Below are 19,313 nucleotides of genomic sequence, written 5' to 3' on the forward strand. Positions count from 1 at the left end.
GCCTGCTTTGCCATTCGCCATAAAACAGCTGACAAGAGAGATTTCTGAGGGGTTTATATCCTACCGTGTGATCAGTGGACAACTGAGAGATTAAATTTGTGCAACCTCTGGATTACTGGCAGGTTTTTTTGTTTGTTTTCAGAGCTGTGAATTCAGTCGCTTTTTTTGTCCTTGTCGGAAGGACTCTGAGCTCAGCAGAATTTTTGCTTGAACTCTGCATAATTTCGGAGGGTCCGTTACTCGGCCTGGATTTCCACATTGGTGCCCCCAAAACTGCCTGGGAGCAGAAGAGGGGGAAACAACATAGGGGCAAAGGGGCAGAGATGAAAGGGAAATGCAACACACACACACACGCACCGCAAAAAAAAATTCAGCTTGCTGGAATGAGAAATGTTTCTAATTCTTTGCTCTCATTTATAACCTGATTGCACAGTAACCTTGGAACAAGGAACCCAGCTTTGGAGCCTGTTTGTTTGAGGAGCAAATAAGCAAAAAGTTCCTTCCCCCCAAAAAAATGAGGATATCAGTTAAATGTCCACTCTACAAATGAGCATGACTGCAGCCATTTTCCCTGTTCATTTTCGGCTGCCACATAGCATGGCGGGAGGGGGGTTGCCAGGTGCTTTGCTAGTCAAAATAATCTTTCGTCCTGTGGGAACCAAGGTCATCGGCGGTAAGTCCAAAGTTTTCCCTGACCAGCATAACCCACAATATACACATAGTCCCCGAGTTAACAACCACAACTCAACCCAAATTTTTTGTTTCTGCTAAGCAAGACAGTTGTTAAATGAGTTTTGCCCCGTTTTCTGGCCACAGTTGTTAAGTGAATCACTGCAGTTGTTAAATCAGTAACACGCTTGTTAAAGTGAATCCGACTTCCCCATTGACTTTGCTTTGTCAGAAGGTCGCAAAAGGGGATGACTCGACCCCCTGGGATGCTGCCACGGTCATAAGTATGAGCTAGTTTGCCAAGCGTCTGAATTTTGATCACGTGAACACCAAGGAGAGGCTGTAGCGGACGTAAGTGTGAAAAACAGTCCTAAGCCGCTTTTTTTTCAGTTTTTTTGTAACTTTGAACAGTCACTAAATGAATGGTTATAAGTTGCTAGGACCCCAGGAGCGAGTGACTCAATCGTTCACAAAACCAGAAGCCTCCAGTGAGACAAATGCTCTCACTGGAGCAATTTTATGTCCCCCCACACACACCCCCGCTGCCACCTTCTCCCAAAATGCAGCTGCTTTCCTGTTGGTGGGTTCATCTTGAAATGCTGCATTTGAAACCCCCGTTGTGGTTTGGTTGTTGCCATGTTCGGGGACACACCACCCTGGATGTCTCTAGGCGCTTTGAAGGTTGGTAGCTGGCTTTACTTAGAAAGGCAGCAGGCTACATTTAAAAACCTTTCAAAAGGTTGCAGAAGAAAACGGTGGCGAATCACTTTGGCGTTGCTGCCAAAAAAAAAAAAGCCACAAAGACACATCACCAAGAATGAAACATTTAGTGCAAAAAAGGAGAATTTGATTTCTCTGAATTTCTTGCTGGGAGGGGGTGGGGTTTCCCTGCAGCTTTGGGGCCCAGCTTTAAATGCCTGGATCCCGTGCCTGAGCGGCCATCTTGCAGCTGGTCCTGGGTACATTTGTGGGTCCATCTGCATTGTGCCCCGTCATCCAAACTTCAGGGTGTCGAACGCCTTTTTGGGAGAATGTCGGGTATCAAAAAAGCCCCCCCCGCAAACTGACTTGCCAGTCCCATTTAAGTCAGTCGAAAAAAACGAAAAGGAAAACCTGTTTAATAGCATCATCATCATCATCATCATCAAAGTTTCCTGCAGGCATCTAACCGAAGACGCTGTTCCTTTCCGCCATGATTCTCATATTTTCTAGACCAGTTTGAAATAAGCAGCCTCTCCGAATTTCTGTTATCTTACTTGTGAAATCTCTCCCTTTGGGACATCACGAATTGTGCTTGCCTAGACTTCTAAAGTCCTTGATTTATGACTGGTCATAAGTTGAGAGCTTCAACCTGCAACTAGTCGCTTAGCAGTGGACCACGCAAAAGGTACTTATGAAGTTCCAATATCTGCCCTCCTCCCCCCAGCCACAGGACTGCATTTTGGTCACCACCATTTGCAAGCGTGCACAGTCGTGTATCTGTGATTTATGAGATATTTTGTTGAAAACCAGTGTCTTTTGGCAAAAAAACAAAACCAAACCCACAATGGCTTTGCCTCGTAGCCGTGTTTGCCTTGTAACCTCTTCCCAGAGAAAAAGGCTATAAAAATCAGGCCCACTTTAGGACTGTAAGTCAAGGATTATCTGCGTGCAGCCAACCCTCAAAGCTGAAAGCATTGCCTGAGCTTATTTGGAAATGGAAAGGAAGCTTCTTTCGGGATGTTGAAACTGGCAATTAGCTGGTTTCCTGGTCAAGAACATCTTTTTCGTTTAGCAACAAAAAAAAAGGCCCAGTTGGGTATTTATTGGCCCTGCAAATGCAGACAAATCTTGTTGCAGGGGGCACTTTTTGGAGGCTGCTAAAAGGGTATGGCTTGCAATGTTCAGACTTCGCTGGTTGCATCTAAACCAGGGGTCTGCAACCTTGACAACTTTAAGACTTGTGGACTTCAGCTCTGCTGGCTGAGGAATTCTGGGAGCTGAAGTCCACGTCTTAAAGTTGTCTATGTTGTAGATCCCTGGTCTAAGCTGCCATTACGGACCTCTTTGCAGGATTAATCTGTTCAGCTCCGTTGCCTAACTTAAGTGCCTGCTCATTAGGCCAATAATTTTGCTTAAACTGGAATGCGTGAAATCCAAGCTCAACCGCTGGCTGTCCAAAGCAGTTGTGTGCGCCTGGTACAACACATCAAGTCAACGTTCAGGCTTAACTTAGTCAGCCATGAACTCTGGCATGTCTGCTTTTCGTTTTACAGCTGTATGTTATCACAACTCTGAGAATTGAGAGCTTCAATTTGGAAAATGCAGACACCCTGCTCACTTTATCACGTCTTGCAGCTGGAGAAGCTTGGCAAGGATGAGGCATTTTGACTATTTCTTCCTTAGACTTTTTCTTCATTAATGACGTTTCTTCATTAAGTAAGGGCCAGTAGGCAGAGGATGGCTCCTGAAGACAAATCAAGAAAGGATTTCTAGATTTCAGGACAATTTTGTGGTAGTGTCGTGTGCTTTCAGTTGTTGTGGACCTCTCTTATGTTCATGGAGGACTAACTGGACAGGATTTGAACATTTATTGATTGATCAAATTTATGAAGCTGCCCATTTCACCAAAAGCGACTGGGCTTTGTGTGGACGTTAGGGAGTTTGCTTACATGACAAAGCAGAAGAAGATGTTGACTTAATGGTTGAGTGAGCAGAGTTTGGGATTCAACCTGTTGCTGTTTTGACCTTGCATGAGGGTGGTGGTGGAACTCCAAAACATGTGGTCCTTAGTTGACATTGTGAAGAAGGACCGGGTTGGACTAAGAGAGAGTAACTGGCTTAGAGTTGCCCATTTAGGATCCGTAGCCAACGAGAGACTTGGACCTGGGTTCTCCTAGTCCTTATCCAACACCTTGACCGCTACACCGTCTTGTCCTAAGACTTGCACACAATTTATTTGTGAAATGGAGGGAGGCTGCATTGAAAAGATTGAATTATATTACGATCCAAGTTCTAATAAAACACCAAGACTGTTTAAACCAAGGTTGTCCAACCATGGCCACTTTAAGACTTGTGGACTTCAACTCCCAGAATTGTGGCTGGCTGGGGAATTCTGGGAGTTGAAGTCCACAAGTCTTAAAGTGGCCACTGGTTTAAACGGAGACCATTTCCAAGAAAAGATCCAAGCAGCGATAGCAATAAAGAATGAGGCCTCCATCTTCTAAATATAAGCTCCCCCCCCTTTGTTTGCAAACGAAATACCAGAGGCTGTAATTTAGTCTATAGTGGTTTGAGTTCGAACATTCAGGCTATCATTAAGCTGCAAGACGGGGCTGTTGGTGTACATTTCTTCCTTAGTCCTGAAAATATGTGTTGCCAAATTCCTGCCTACTCAGTGTTTGTGGAGGTTCAAACCCTTTATTAAGGGTCGGTGCTGCCAAGCTTCTGAAAATGTGCATGTTGTCAAAATGTGACACATGTTTTTTTAGACCAGAGGAAGGTTTCCAGCTTGTCTTTTGGGCCGATTCCTTTTTGGGTTGGTGGGATATCCGGCCCAAAGTTTGTGTGAAGGCTGAAATGCCACAGACTTGGTCCAGAATGCCCCCCTTGGATCACTAAAGAAATATTGGTCCCTTATTAATCAGACAAGGCCATTTCCTTCTCTTTGTCCTTCCTTCCTTCCTTCCTTCCTTCCTTCCTTCCTTCCTTCCTTCCTTCCTTCCTCCTGCTCCTCCCCCCCCACTCCCAATACTGGTCTGGGTTCAAACTCCCATGACTGGGGATTGATAGAAGGGCAACATAGCTATAAAAAGAACAGTTCCAGATTGCCAGTATGTTTTTTTTCTTCACTTGGGCATGGAGTACGACTTGCCTGCTCCAAAACCTCTTTTTTGCTTGGTTTTCAAATGTCAAGTTTCTAAGGGTGCCCCCCCCATTTCATTGGCTGAGTTTCACCATCCTTTGGCAAGGGGGGGGGCACTGTCTGTTTTCTGCTCATCTGCCTGAGGACTGGTTGATGACATGCAAGACAGTTTGTAAGAGTATAATATTTATTATATCTTATGTAGTGGAGGAGGAGGAGGAGACATCTTTAGATTTTGGAGCAGGCTCACCACTCAGCACCGGAAAATGATTCGTGTTTGTTTAGTTCTGGTATAAATTCGTACATTCCTTAAATAAAGCACAATTTAAAGAGACTGTACTGTATCAGTTGTTCATTGCAACCTGTACAGTGATAATGTAAGGATGCCTTTAGTCATAACCCCCTTTTTGCAATTTTCCAGTCTTCCTGAGTTTTGAGAAATGGCAGTATGTGTTGGCTTTCATCTGCCATAATGCTCAGCCCACATGGCCTATAGCCTAATAACAGAAGAGTCGGGAGGGACCTTGGAGGTCTTCTAGTCCAACCCCCTGCTCAAGCAGGAAACCGTGTATCATTTCAGACAAATAGATGTCCAATCTCCTCTTTAAAATCTCCAGTGATGGAACGCCCACGATTTCTGAAGGCAAGTCGCTGATAAGAACCGTCCTCTCAACCTGGGTTAAAGGTTAAGGCAAACTACTTTGTGCATTCCAAGCAAATGAATGGTTTGGCCCAGTGTATACAGAGAAAGATGGCTTTCTTTGCTATTATGTGGTAAACTGAAGTTTAAAGATAGCTATTGCTAAATACACATTCTCCTTTACTTTGTCCTCGACAGACTGGAATTTATGGTCGTCTAACATAAATAGAAATCAGTTCTTTATCTCTGAGTTGGGAAAAGAAAGAAAGAAAGAAAAAGAAAGAGAAGAAAGAAAGAAAGAGAAGAAAGAAAGAAAGAGAAAGAAAGAAAGAAAAAGAAAGAAAGAAAGAAAGAAAGAAAGAAAGAAAGAAAGAAAGAAAGAAAGAAAGAAAGAAAGAAAGAAAGAAAGATGTGCCTTACCAAAGCATGTGGCTTCTGCTTCTCTCAGCCGCATATGGCCAAGTGTAACCATGGTGGGATTTTATGTCCCACCCTTGACTTGGAACAGAGGCTTATTTCTCCTCTGAAGCACTGAGATTTGGCTCTGGAACTTGTTCCTTTGAGCTAGACCATGTCCAGGTTGCCTCCACTCTTACCTTAAAGAATCCATTGGTCCTATTCTTACCAATAAGTTGCGCGTCAGAGAATTATGAGATTAGCATTTGGGGGGTGTCTACATTTTCCTGATGCTAAGGCGCTCCACATCTGGAATTGTCTTCTGGATTTGAAAAACATAAGCCAGGTCCTTGTGGAAGGCTTGGTGCATTACACATGGCCAAAGATTGCTTGTGGGTGTGTGTTTCGGCATAACTCTTTGGGGTGTGTGCGAATAAAAAGGAAGAGGTGTCAAAGTGTCTCCTGGAGTGGGGTTTGGCCTGCTGGATTCCTCTAGTGTAAGCAGAAACTCTGGCGCAATGCAAGTAAACAAAAATAAGAACTTCATCCTTCCGGATTTGCTGGAATCGCAATCCAAGGGTGTCTTGGTGTGTGGACTTCGTTTTTAACTTGGCTACGTTTTGATAGACCTTGATCTGAATACACCGGGGAGGTCTAACCCTTCCCTGCTGCCTTGCAAAATACAGGTGCAGCTCTTGGGGGGAAGATAAAGGGAGCTCTTCTGATATTTATTTGGAGGATATATTGGCTGCCCCCTTTGGCATCATGTTCCTAGCCTGATGCACACCCAGATGGCCCCGCCCTGAATAGTTGCACAGTCAATGCTCATACGTGTCACACCTCTTCCTGTTGTTAGATAAAGCAACCTGAGGTCATTTAACTCCCCTCCTGCCAGCAGTTCTTTTCCTTCGGGTTTTTCTCCTTCCGAGAAATGTGGACTTTTATGTTGGTTTGGAAAGCTCCTCTGCATCAGTTCTCTGATTTGTGAAAAAGCCCCACAACGTACACGAATAGAAAGAAATGGGTTGGGTCGTGCTTCAGGCTGAGAATTCCAAAACGGCTTGGGAGGGTGCAGGGGTGTGCATGGAAGAGGCAAAAGGAAGGCCCAACAGCTGCAGACAACAGCTGCGTGACGCAAGAAGAAGACCAAGCTGAGCTGCAGACAGGTGGTGGGATTCCGTAATGGGATCCCAACTGCAGAGACGCCTCAGGAGCTATCTGAGGAATCCAGAAGGAGCAACTGCTGGCTTTGGGTTGCCTTCGCCCCCCAGAAGGAGCAAGATGGCCAGGCCAATCCAGACGGCCCAGCCCCACCGTGAGAAGCAGAGATGAATTGGGGTCCCATGGAGGGGAAGACTTGACCTCCCTTGCAAAGGAAGCAAGAACTTCAGGGAAAGGGCAGCTTCAGAAGAGGGGACAGGCAAAGACAAGAAAGACCCCACTGATCTAGAAGGCTCAGATTTTGGTGATCTGGTTGAAATAATCTAGACTTCTGTTGAACATCTGCAGTTACATTCTAAGGCCAATATTTAGCCTCGCTGGCATTTCCCTTCTCTTTCTGTGTTGATCCTTCCATGGCATGGAAGCTTCATCATTTCAAAGGCTTTTCTTTTCTTCTTCTTCTTCTTCTTTTTAGAAAAATTGCATTTTTTGCCGGAATCAGATCACTGTCTTTGTGGCTGGATTGCCAACAGCTTGTTTTTATTTTACCCGTGCAATTTATAGTTTCCTCTCCATCTATCCGGAGAGAGGCAAATCAAGTCAAAATAAAACTTTTCACGCAAACCAAAAGAAAGCAAATTGAGGCTCCATAAAATCTCAGCAAAGAGTTAATTTCTGTGTCTCTGTAGATTTCTTTCCCTGATGGTCAGTAAAGATTGAGAATATGAAATCCCCTCTTGCATTGAACTGGGAGATAAGCCTTTGTTGATACAAAACGGCCTGCACTCTTTTCAAAATACACAATACAACAGTAACATCCTGTCCTTTTTGAAAACCGGCCCCCCCTTTGTGTGTCGTGGTCCGGAAGTCCAGAAGCATTGTTGAAAATTTACAGCAAAAATAGGGATCCTCTGTCTTCAAGAAGCAACTTAAGTTTTATTTTGGTTTTCCTGGGGTGCTGCTTCATGTCGATATTTTATCAGCGCTTCCCCAAAACGCAGCCTTGCCTTTTCAGTTTAATCCTTAATTGGGAGGTGTTTTCCCAAGGATCTTTCAAACACTGTGGGCTTTCTTTTCAGAATATTTGAACTCTTTCCCAAGTTTTGTAAGCACTGTTTTCTTCTGGCTGCCTTGAGATTGTCCAGACCGAAAGAATAAGTCTTCTTTCGTTTTTTTTTTCTTTTTTTTATTCTAGTTTTTTATATATATTTAATATTGTTAAGGTGTGTCTTATCCTATATAAGCTAGAGAGTGATGGATTTTAGAATTTATAGTTGTTAGTATGTGGTTGTTTATGGTTGCCTTTTTATATATATATACCTTGTATTTAGCTCTGGGAAGTCGGGGGGGGGGGGAGGGGGGGGTGGAGGGAGGGGGGGAGGGAGGGAGGTTGGGGGGAGGTAGGGGGGGAGCAGGGAGGGGGAAGGGGGGTTTCTTAAGGGAAAACTGTATTTTAAAACTTTTCAATAAAAAAAAAAAAAGAGATTGTCCAGACCGTTCCAATGAAACAGAAATGCAATTTTTATTTTATTTCTTTTTTTTTTTTGGAATCCAAGACAAATGGATTTCGTAACATGTTTTATACCTTTAAAGCTTTTAATCTTAAATTATTCTGATTTAGATACTTAATTTTATTGGTTAAACTGGACACCGTCAAGCACCCCTCTTCAAAGGAGATGGGCAGATAAGTAATATGAAACACAAATAAATTTCTGCAGCGTCCTGACAGGATTGAGATAAATCATTGGGTGTTTTTTAAAAAGTATTATTATTATTTTTTTGCAATGAATTAGTATTTAAATGGGGCGTCCCTTGTTCCAAGGCTAGCATTTTTAAGCTGGCAGAATGAGGGCACCCAACATGGCAGTAGAATAGTTGTTTTACAGCAAACTCTGGTAACTCATCAATGTTTTTATTTCCTAATTAAAAGACTTTTTTATAGGAATGCCTCACACATCTTGAACTGGATGCTGGCATTTGCTAAATATTAGAAATAGGCAAAAGGAATGGGAAGGACTTTCCTTGAAAGAAATCTGATAATGTATTTGATTTTCCAAAGAAACATCTTGACTTTTGCATCTTCTGAATATTCAGATGCACAAAATTCACTGGGTGCATCTTTGTTTCAAAAATCAGTTTGGGGGAAAGATTTGCTTCTTGTCTCTTCTTTTAAAGTCACCCTTGCTTTTTTGACCCCCTTCAGCGAAGCCTGAAGTCACGCAATCCTAATCTGGGTCCCTACAAAACGCAAAACAAAACACCCAGTGTGGTGTTTTAGTCCCGTGGGAGAGCCAAGTTCTGGGCTGAAGAAAGAAGTACAATGCAGCAATGCTTTCTACGTGAATCCTCACACTGGCACACATCTGATTGGCAGGAAAGAACAAAAATCAATATTACAAAATTCTCCCGCCCCACGGTTTAGTTTTCAACAATTCAGGAATTGTTCTTCTCCCTGCCTGAAGCTTCCGGGATATTCTTTCCATCCCTTCCTGTTTGCTCTTCCTTGTAAACTAGCTTTGGCAAGGTCACCTCTGAAGGATGCCAGGCTTAAAGACTGGAGCGCTTCTCACAAAGGGAAGATTTAGAGGTTGTAAAACTCTTTCATTTTCTCTCCTGGGCTTTGGTTTTTATCCCTTCTGAACACAGAGCTACTTTCGCAGCCCTAAATTACAAGGGTTCCTCTGATCCGGCTGCCATCTCAACTTAAGGAAAAAATAAATAACGATAAATTAAAACTGGATGGGAACCTTTCCCCCCCCCCTTTTAATCCGTTGGCTTGACGGAGAAGCCCGTGCGTTCACCAGAGAGCAGATTAGCGCCTGTGCAACTGCAGCGTCGGTTAAATGTGACTTTCCTGCTCACCTGCCTTAATCCTCCTGGCGGAGAATAAAATGTGTGCCAGGTATAGTATCCCCTCCCTTCTGCAAAGCAACCAGGGGTGGGACTTTTTCTAAAACAATGAGTGGAAAAGCACAGCAGGCCAAAAAAACCACCAGACATTATAATTGACGGTAACTGGATCTGGCTGCTCCTTTTAGGTCATTGAGATGACACGAGCGACTCTGGGGCGAAGGCGGTGCAATTTTGTGCAGGGTGGCGCTTTTTGATTTTTCGGGGATTTGGGGGGTGGAGGGTGGAAACCCCGTTTGCAAGCAGATCATTTAGTTGTGGGTGGGGGGATGAGGATGGAGGAAAGGGGTTTTCTCAGTAGGATTGGCCCTGGAATGCTTCCAGACCTAATGCAAAAATAATCCTTTTTTTTTTACAAAGGTTGCCGTGGTCTCTCCAATCCTTGCCTCGATCTGTTTCCCCTTTTTTCCCCTGGGTCGGCCTTTGGCCCCATAACACTCTGAAAGTGACTCTTGAGGTTGTTACTACTTTTGTCAACAAGGCTGATCATCCACAGACGTTTGCCATAATTAGGGGTTTGCTATTTTTTGCATCCGGTGTCAGAAAGGGATCTCCGAATAGATGTACCTGCTCCAAAACTCTTTCCCCCCCAAACTTTGGGTATGGAGCCAATCCTGTCTGCATTACATTCCTAAATAAAGAACGTGAGCAAAGTTGAACACACACACATACACACGGGCTATTTGTATTAGAATTTTTTAATGCAATAAAAGTATAACAGACTAAAAGAATAAAGGAAAGAAAAAAAATAAAAAGAGCATAGAATTAAAGGTCTGCTCTTCTTTCTATCAAGTAACTTGACATACTATTTTTTCCCTCTCTCTCTCTTCAACCCTTTTTAATCCTCAAATCCGTAAAGTGTAAATTCAGTTGTTTCTTCTTTCAACAACAACAACAACAAAATCCATATAAGGATTCTAGCTTCTTAAAAAAATATTTCATTGCTTTCTTGTTCCCTGACCAAACTGATCAGCTTCACCATTTCTGCAAGCTCAGTCGGTTTTATAACTCAAGTCTTCTACTGTGGGTATTTCATTATCCTTCCATCTTTATGCGTTCAATGATTTTATGTACAGGAAATATTTTTTTTCATGGGAAGAGATTTTTGATTTCTGGGTATGTTTGGTTAACCTTTGGAGTACATGCCTTTTATGAGCATGTAATGTATGAGTTTGCTGTGCTAGTTCATTATAATTTTTGGTTTTACAAAGATGAAAACTATCGTCCAGTCCATAAATGCTCATAATAGCTTTTTTAAGCTAAAAAAAGGAACTGAATAGCACTATGATCATAATTTAAAAGCCATAAAACGCACAGTTGGTTTGACTTGGACTTTTAAGCAGCGACCAAAGTCATTTTGAAAGTGGCTCTTGCATGCTTTGGATTACAGTTTTACAAAAGTTAATTAGTGAAATTAATTCTGATTTTTTTCCTCTTTAATCAGAGCACAACAATGGAAGAAACCGCCATATGGGAACAGCACACAGTGACGCTTCACAGGGTGAGTTTCTAAAATGAGATTTCTGTGATAAAAATCCAGAATATTCTTGAAAGCAGCAAGAAAAATAAGGATCTTTTTAAGAAGGTAAAATAGAGCAAAATTTCTTGCTCCCTTGTTTGAAATTGGTATCATGGAAAGCAGCCTAGGATAATTTATTATATCCTTTGACCAAATTTCTTTCCACAATTTGGAATTAGATGGGATTCCCCCATTCCCAAGGATTGTCTTCTACAGACCTTAGCATTTTATTGTGCTTCATGATGCTGTACAGTCATTGGGGCTTTCTAGTACAGCCCAGTGGACTTGGAACATGGCACCTTCATTGTATTTTAATTTTTCATTTGCCTTTTTCCCAAAGAGATTTTGTGGTGCTCCAGAAGAAATCCCCGGATGGTCTTATATAGGCAGTCCTCAACGTACGACCACAATTTTGAGCCCAATGTTTATGTTGCTAAGTGAGACAGTTGTTAACTGAGTTTTGCCCCTTTTCACGACCTTTCTCACCACAGTTGTTAAGTGAATCACTCCAGTTGATAAGCTGGTAAAACAGTTGTTAAACGAGTCCGGCTTCCCCACTGACTTTGCTCGCAAAAGGGGATCACGTGGCACCCCCCCCCCGGGACTGCCACCGTCATAAATGTGAACCAGATGCCGAGCATCCAAATTTTGATCACGTGACCCTGGGGGACTGCTGCAATGGTCGTAAGTCTGAAAAACGGTCCTAAGTCACTTTTTTCAATGTCATCGTAACTTCCAACCGTCACTAAACAAACAGTGGTAAGTCAAGGACTTACAACCTGTAATAAGATCCCCCAAAATCCAAAACAGAATCATATAGAGATAGAGATAGAGAGATATATATGAAAATCTGAAAGGATCGACCAGGCAGCTAGTGGACAAATTGCTCAGTTGCTCAAGAATTAAACAGCAGCTGAACCAGTTTGTACATGACTAGACATTATCCAGTGAGGTGTACACAACATGCACTTAAGTGTGGTTAAACACCACCCTAGTCAGATTACACTGTTGTGAGCGACTCCATAAAACCGTTGTAACTTTAGAAATCTAGATTGTTGACTCAAGTGGTGTCTTTCCCTGGTAGCCGAGTTCATTCATCTCCCTTCTCCGTAGATTTCCGTGCAGCTGAAAGAATTAAATGCTCGATTTATTCTTGCTCTTCTGCTCCCCTCCCCTCTTTTTTAAATATGGAAAGCTAAAAAGATGGAATAAAGTGATTTTGTAAATACAGATAGTCCTCGGCTTACGACCGCAATTCAGCCCCAATTTTTCTGTTGCTGAGTGAGATATTTAAGCGAGTTTAGCCCCGTTTTACAGCCTTCCTTGCCGCAGTTGATGAGTGAACCACGCTGCAGGGGTCAACTTAGTAACACGGTTGTTAAGTGAATGTCTGCAGTTGTGTTAGTAAAACATGGTTGCTAAGTGAATCTGGCTCCCCCATTGGCTCTGCTTGTCAGAAGGTCACAAAAGGGGATCTCTCTCTCTCTCTCTCTCTCTCTCTCTCTCTCTCTCTCTTTCACACACACACACACACATACACACACACACACCAGGACACCACAATAAATATGAATCAGGTGCCAAGCGTCCGAATTTGGATCACGTGACCATGGGCGATGTTGCAACAGTTGTAAGTGTGAAAGGCAGTCACAACTCACTTTTTTCAGTGCCGTCGTAACTTTGAACTGTCACTCAGTGAACTGTTGTAAGTTGAGGACCCCTGTACTAATATTCAGAGATGAACGGAGGTGGCAAAAACCAGTTCACTGCTTCAGTCTGTCACTGTTGCATGAATCAGAGCTGCACTGCTCGGATGGCAGCCTGCAGCACCCAGCCCAGCCGGGAGGGTTTCGGACTTGTGCAGGGGACAAAAAAAAGGGCACCAGATGCTCTTTAATTCCCGCTTGGAAAAACAGCTTTTCTGAGCCTTGGACGTGAGACGTGTTTTCTCAACGGAAACAGAAGTCCTGGAGGAGATTTTCGGCTTCCTCTGATTCTTGATTAAAACTTGGATTTGGCCAAAGCGAGATTACCTCCTCGGCTTGTTAAGGAAAGGCATCTGCTTTCCAAATTAAGAGCTGGAGATGAAAGGTGCGGGAAAGGAGATGGCCTCGGTGGAGTTTTGCTCTTTCTCCTCCTTTGTGAGGACGACGGAGAATGAGATGGTGGTTGATTGAAACTTCCTACCAGCTAGAAATAGTGGGAAGATTTGACAAGGGGTTCTGAACGCGACAAGGCCCTGTGGAACATTCCAACAACTTTCACACAGAACTTCTAACCACACACATTCCCAGGATTTGGCCTTCAAACCAACAACCTGAGATGGACATAACTTGAGTGTTTACTTTAAGATGAGAGGCGGGACTTCAACTCCCAGAATTCCCCAGCCAGGGAATTCTGGGAGTTGGAAGTTCACAGATCCTCAAGTCACCAAGGTTGAGAAACACTGACCGACTTCATAAATGAGAAGTAAACTCAAATGTTGATGCAACTGCCTCCTCTTAATATTTCATTAAGGCTGAATTTGCCGCCTGTTGTTCTTAGGATGGGTTTGTGTTAAAAAGCAAAAATGCCATCTGGATGTTGGTCTACATTTGGGAGACCTCAACCCTGGCGCTGCGTAGCCTGTAGAGAAAGTTCACAGAAGAAAGGAGAATGTTGATATCTTTAGCTCTTCTGAATTCCTCCTTACAGCAGAATAAAACAGCCCTTGTTCTTCTAATTGTCACCCCAATTCCGAGAAAGCTACTGTTCTTTCTTGAGTAGCCATTTGAGGGGGAAGGGCTAAAAAGACACTTCATAATATTTCCGCACTGTCCAGGTGCGAAAGACCAGGTCCACAAATGAAGGTCCAAATTGATTTATTGCTAAAAGCCCATATGCAGGAATTTTCTCAGCTAATAGTGAGCACCCGCTTGGAGTTACATAAAGTCAGTGGCAGTCAGGGAGGGTTGACTTAGTTCATTTGTGACTATGTAGGGATTCTAGGGTGGTTCCTCTCTTGATTCCACCCTCTGGTTCTGCCAATCCTTCGCCTACACGCCGTGTATGAAAATTTTAAGGGCAGATCATCTCAGCTTCTGAGGACCAGCTGCTCTTTCATAAGAGCCATCAACTCTGTTGCATAAAATGCAACAGCTTTGAAGCCAGAGGACTCAGCTCTTGCAACTCGCTCCAAAAGCGATCCTCATACAGGCAGAGGAAGTGAATGGAGTCTGAAGGGGACTTGCATTGTTCTTTCATCAGGGTAGAACTTCAGCTTGGGGGTGGATTCTGGCAAGTCCTGCTTTTCGTTATTGGAAATAAAATAAAATAATAGAATGTCTTCCCAACTGTGTGGGAAATATCTTGGAAGTTTTATCCCCATTGTGATGTTTTCTGCACATAATGAGCAGAATCCCATTGAGGAAGAAAAACTGTCTGTGTGGTTTTCATCTTATGCCTCCCCGCTTATGCCTGGCGCTAACCCAACCGCAGCCAACCATTTCTCTTTTGTCCAAATTAGGAGGGGCTTCTTATTTTTATTCCTCCGTTATTTTATTTGCATCGAGTAGGCTGTTCCCCTGGCCCCTGCTGATGGTTTGGCTGTGCAATGGTGGAAGTCTTCCAATTCTCACATCACACTTTGAGCAAGGCTAGCGGGACCGCAGTAATCATATCAGCCTTAATAGGTTGGGTTTTCCGTATTCCATTTTTGCTTCTAGCTGCTCCGCTGCTCGCCTTTAAAAAACTCTGTAAAGTTTAGGAACCCTTGGTGATGTCTACATTTGTGGTTGTCGTTTCCACAATTGCTACTTGGCTGGCTTAAAGGCCAGATGTTGGTGTTCTGGGTAAAATATTTGGCTGTGGCTAGTAAAACTATAACCAAAGTGTTTATTGTTCTCACCACTTCGGCTCCTCTCCCTCCTTTTGGCAATTTATTTCGGAATTTACTGGCTAACGTCCCAACCAGGATAGGATTGTTTGGATTTTGTTCTTGACCGGAGAGTTTTTAAACAGTAAATCAAAAGATCAGAGAAATTTGCTTTTTTGAGCCCGCAGGAAGAAGATTGATCAAAGGATTTGCTGCTGCTTTGCTTGACTGGTTATTTAGAACCTTTTGCACTTCCTTTTGGACACTATGAAAAACAAATGTACAGTATTTTCATCGCATGGAGCAAATACTGTATCTCCAGCATCAACCAGGTGGAGATATGGGAAGGCACTTTATAGCACACCTTCACTTGTTTTGAGATAGTGTACAGTTGTGTGGGGAAATGAAAGGCAGGTCCTGGTGAGATTGAAACATCCCAACTTTAACAGAGAGATCCAGGTGGGTCACCACTGGGTTGGAACAGCGGTAAATCTGGGACAGCTTCTGGTCTTCTACGACGTTTGTGAGTTGGGTGGTCCAAAAACATTCAACATACCACTAGTGCAGGTCTAAATTCAGAGCTCTTGTCATGTGTGGTCTCATCGTGGAAATCGCTGTACGATTTTCCACGAGGTCTAAGATGGGTTGGAGTCTCACGGAGAGGAGATGTTGGAGAACATCTGAGATTGTGGAAAAGGTCACCTGACATGGCACCAACATTCCCCGCTCCTTGAATTCCATCCAGCTGGACTTTCAACCTTCTTTCTGATCTTCTCAGGCGCCTGGCTTCGGCTTCGGTATCGCAATATCCGGTGGGAGAGATAACCCCCACTTCCAGAGCGGCGAAACCTCAATTGTCATATCAGATGTGCTCAAAGGAGGCCCAGCGGAAGGGCTGTTACAGTAAGTGTTGCCTCAACCTTGGCTTTGAGGAGTGGGCTTAGGGCCTCTCTAGAAGGTGTCTCTGCTCATTCCACTTGCTTCTGATCCAATATTCCCACGAAGCTGTTACAAGAATCACATCCCTTCTGTCTTAACCACCGTTGGGGTAATGGGTTCACAGGTGGCCCTCAACAACCACAGTTGAGACCATAATTATGGGAAAGGGAAACGGAAAGAACTTCACCATCTCTTCACCTTGGGCCTGGGAGAACCCGCATGCTAAAAAAAAAAAAAAAGAACGATGCAAAAATCAAAGTGGACAGAAGAACATAAGAACGTTGGTTCTCATCATCCTATGGATTTGACCAAATTGTTCTCCTTCCTTTGTGTGTAGAGGGAGGGGTCTTCTTGACTTGCGGTTCTCTGACTTTCTGTTTTCACCACCTGCCTTTTCAGGGAGAATGACCGTGTCGCAATGGTTAACGGCGTTTCCATGGATAACGTGGAGCACGCTTTCGCCGTCCAGCAGCTGAGAAAAAGTGGGAAAAACGCCAAAATTGTAAGTGGGGTCTTTGTTTTTTTCCCTCCACCTTTCCTGTCTTTCAGGAAAGCAGTTGCCATATTGTGTTTGTTTGTCACTTGGTGGGATGCATGTGTCATATGCTGGTTCAATCCCTTTGAGTGTTCTTTTGCTGATCGTTGGTAGCTCCAGTGCTGGACACCTTCTGAAATGGTTGGAGAAGAAAATTTGGAAATCAAGGTTCTGGTTTCATCCATTAAACCGTGCCATCTAATGGGACCCAGGCAGCAGGCCTATTTTGTGTGGCCCCTGCCCTAAGGGACACCCCTCACCCACTCCTTACCAAGATTCAGTAGGTCCAACCTTCAGCCTGTGGCCTCAAAGATCTGGTTCTTCTCCCAGGCGTTGGAACAGGCAGTGAAGGAAACCCCCCAGAGCTGCTTTGATTATAAGTAGGTTGAGTTGCTTTTAATTTTGCACAAAATCTTAAGTTGTTCTCTTGGTTTTTCTGTTGTTGGTTAGCCTGTTGTGGGTTGAGTGAGCAGCCATACAAAGGGATAGATGGATGGATATGGAGAGCATAGCCAAGTGTATGGAGGATGGCCCTCTCTTCAACTTGGCAACCCCAGTTTTGTTTGTGTGTGTGTCTGTGTGTGAGAGAAAGAGAGAGAGATGAGGACTCCTTATGTTTCCAGCTGTATATGATCCATGATTTGTTCATGGATATATTAAAAGTTCTCTTGACTATGAAACGGCATAAATATTCTCTCTGCAGGAGAACGGGGTCCTTTGGCCAAGAACGTTGGCTGGTACAAAGGCCCCTCTCTCTCTGGGCTTGGGAGGTGTGTATATTTAATCTGCTTATCAAACCTTGTAGGTTCAAAGCCAAAGCGGGCGTCAGATGTGTTGAACATTAAGGCCATGGAGCTGCAGACTAGAGCTTTACCCAAACGGCAGGGCAGAAGAAAAGGCCCAAGGGCAGCCTGCTCTCAGATGTGTACACACAAGACCCCCTTTGAGACAATCAGTAGGGTGTTGCGACTGTACAGAAGTAGGGAAGCCTCGGGCGGTGCCCTGGGTTTTCTGCCCAGCACGTTGTGTTTGCCGTGTAAACAAGGCAGCAATCTGGTGGGGCAGGATTGGGAATTCCATACCTTTCCACCTGTAGAGTAGCTTGGTGCAGCCGGAGAGGACTAAATATTGTTTAAAAAAGGGGAATACAGGTATTTCTGTTGTTAAGTGAGACAGGTTAAGGGGGGCTCGCCCCATTTTACGACTTTCCTTGCCACAATTGTTAAGCAAATCATTGCAGTTGTTGTGTTAGGAACACGGTTGTTAAGTGAATGTGTCTTGCCTTGTCAGAAGGTCACAAAAGGGGATCATGTGACACACACACCCAGGACACTGCGAGCGTTGTAAGCATGAACCAGTTGCCAAGTGTCTGAATTTTGACCACATGACCGTAGGGATGCTGCAGTGGTTGTAAGTGTGAAAAACGGTCATGTCCCTTTTTCCTGTGATGTTGTAACTTTGAATGGTCACTAAATGAACCGTTGTAAATTGAGGACTACCTGTAATTTAACTCTGCCTTTTCTCCTGGATATTACACTAATATGTATACAAGACAGTGGCTGCTGACCTCAACATAGTAAATAATGTTTAAAAGCCATCGTTCTATCCAAATTGTTGTGCATTCCGTGTTTGGCATGTGGACAGCTTAACGTCTCCACCAGGAATGATCGATGCCCTTGGGTGTCTTCCAGACCATCCGAAGAATGAAAAAAGTCCAGATCCCAGTGACTCGGACGGATCCTGACCCAGTCTCTGAAAACGATGAGGACAGCTACGAAGAGGAACTGCATGACCCCAGGGGTTCCCACGGTGCTACAGGCAGAAGGCCCGAGAAAAGTTGGACGAGGGATCGGAGCGCAAGTCGAGAAAGGAGCATGTCGCCAAGATCAGATCGGAGGTCCCTGGCTTCCAGCCAACCCGCAAAGCCCACCAAGGTCACGTTGGTGAAATCGAGGAAGAATGAAGGTACCATGACTTCTTAGGCACCTCGGTTGAGTGGGTGGGCTTCATTAAAGAATTAAATCTCCCCCCCCCTCGGTTTGGACCCCACTTCGCCATTTGGATCAAATTAGAGACGGGAGGGAAGTCTAGGGTCGTCGGGAGCTGGTTCCCTTTATGTTCTAGCTGAATTATTTGAAAATGGATCAAGAGCATAAAAGAATTGGAATCCATAGAGGGGATTAATCTTAGCGAGTTCACCCAACGTAACTCCCACGTTGCCCAAAAGTATTTTCTCTAAGTACTTTTTTTAAGAGTAGGACCTTCTCTGTGTAGTTGTTGTGGAGAAAATTGGAGGCTGAAGTATTAGTCATGTTCACCACTTTGAGTTGGCCAAAAATGTATAAAGGATGGCGTGGAAATCAACTTCCTCCTCTTCCTTGACTCCTCCACCATTATTCCTCCTGCTCCTCCTGCTCCTCCTTGTTGCATGCTTTGTTCTTCACCCAACCTTGCAGAGCTGCAACTCTGAAAATCCCTACGATTAAAAAAGGGAGTGGTATATTTGTTTCTGGTCAAACCGTAATCCCAGTGAAATCATTAGCTTCATTCATGGGCGGGGGAAGGAAGTTGCACAAGTCCTTTTATCTTTTTAGAGCATCACATCTTCACATCATTTGAAAACCACTGGGTCAAGGAAAGAAGAAAAAGAAATGAGGGATTGCCGGTCCATCCCTGGCTGACAGGTGTAGAGTAGGTCTTACTAGGCTAGATCAGGGTTGATCCCAGCTGTTGGAAGATTATGGATTATCCTTTCATGTGGTTCACCTAGAACAGTGTTTTTCAGCCTAGGCCAGAGGTAGGCAACCTTGGCTCTTTTATGACTCGTGGACTTCAACTCCCAGAATT

The 19,313-nt window shown here is 43.9% G+C and overlaps 1 protein-coding gene across 3 annotated transcripts in view; it reads left to right on the forward strand.

Annotated features, from left to right (window-relative positions):
* Positions 1–19,313, forward strand: part of TJP1 (tight junction protein 1) — a 72,677-nt gene that overhangs the window by 23,148 nt on the left and 30,216 nt on the right. For all 3 annotated transcript variants that reach the window (XM_081337641.1, XM_081337642.1, XM_081337643.1), the window contains exons 2-5: positions 11,065–11,121; positions 15,771–15,895; positions 16,331–16,433; positions 18,158–18,431. In XM_081337641.1, the coding sequence (XP_081193767.1) occupies positions 11,074–11,121; positions 15,771–15,895; positions 16,331–16,433; positions 18,158–18,431 (550 nt within the window). In that variant the 5' untranslated portion in view covers positions 11,065–11,073. The remainder of the gene's footprint in view (positions 1–11,064; positions 11,122–15,770; positions 15,896–16,330; positions 16,434–18,157; positions 18,432–19,313) is intronic.

Source organism: Vipera berus, assembly GCF_964194415.1.
Source record: "Vipera berus genome assembly, chromosome: 12".
Classification (NCBI taxonomy): domain Eukaryota; kingdom Metazoa; phylum Chordata; class Lepidosauria; order Squamata; family Viperidae; genus Vipera; species Vipera berus.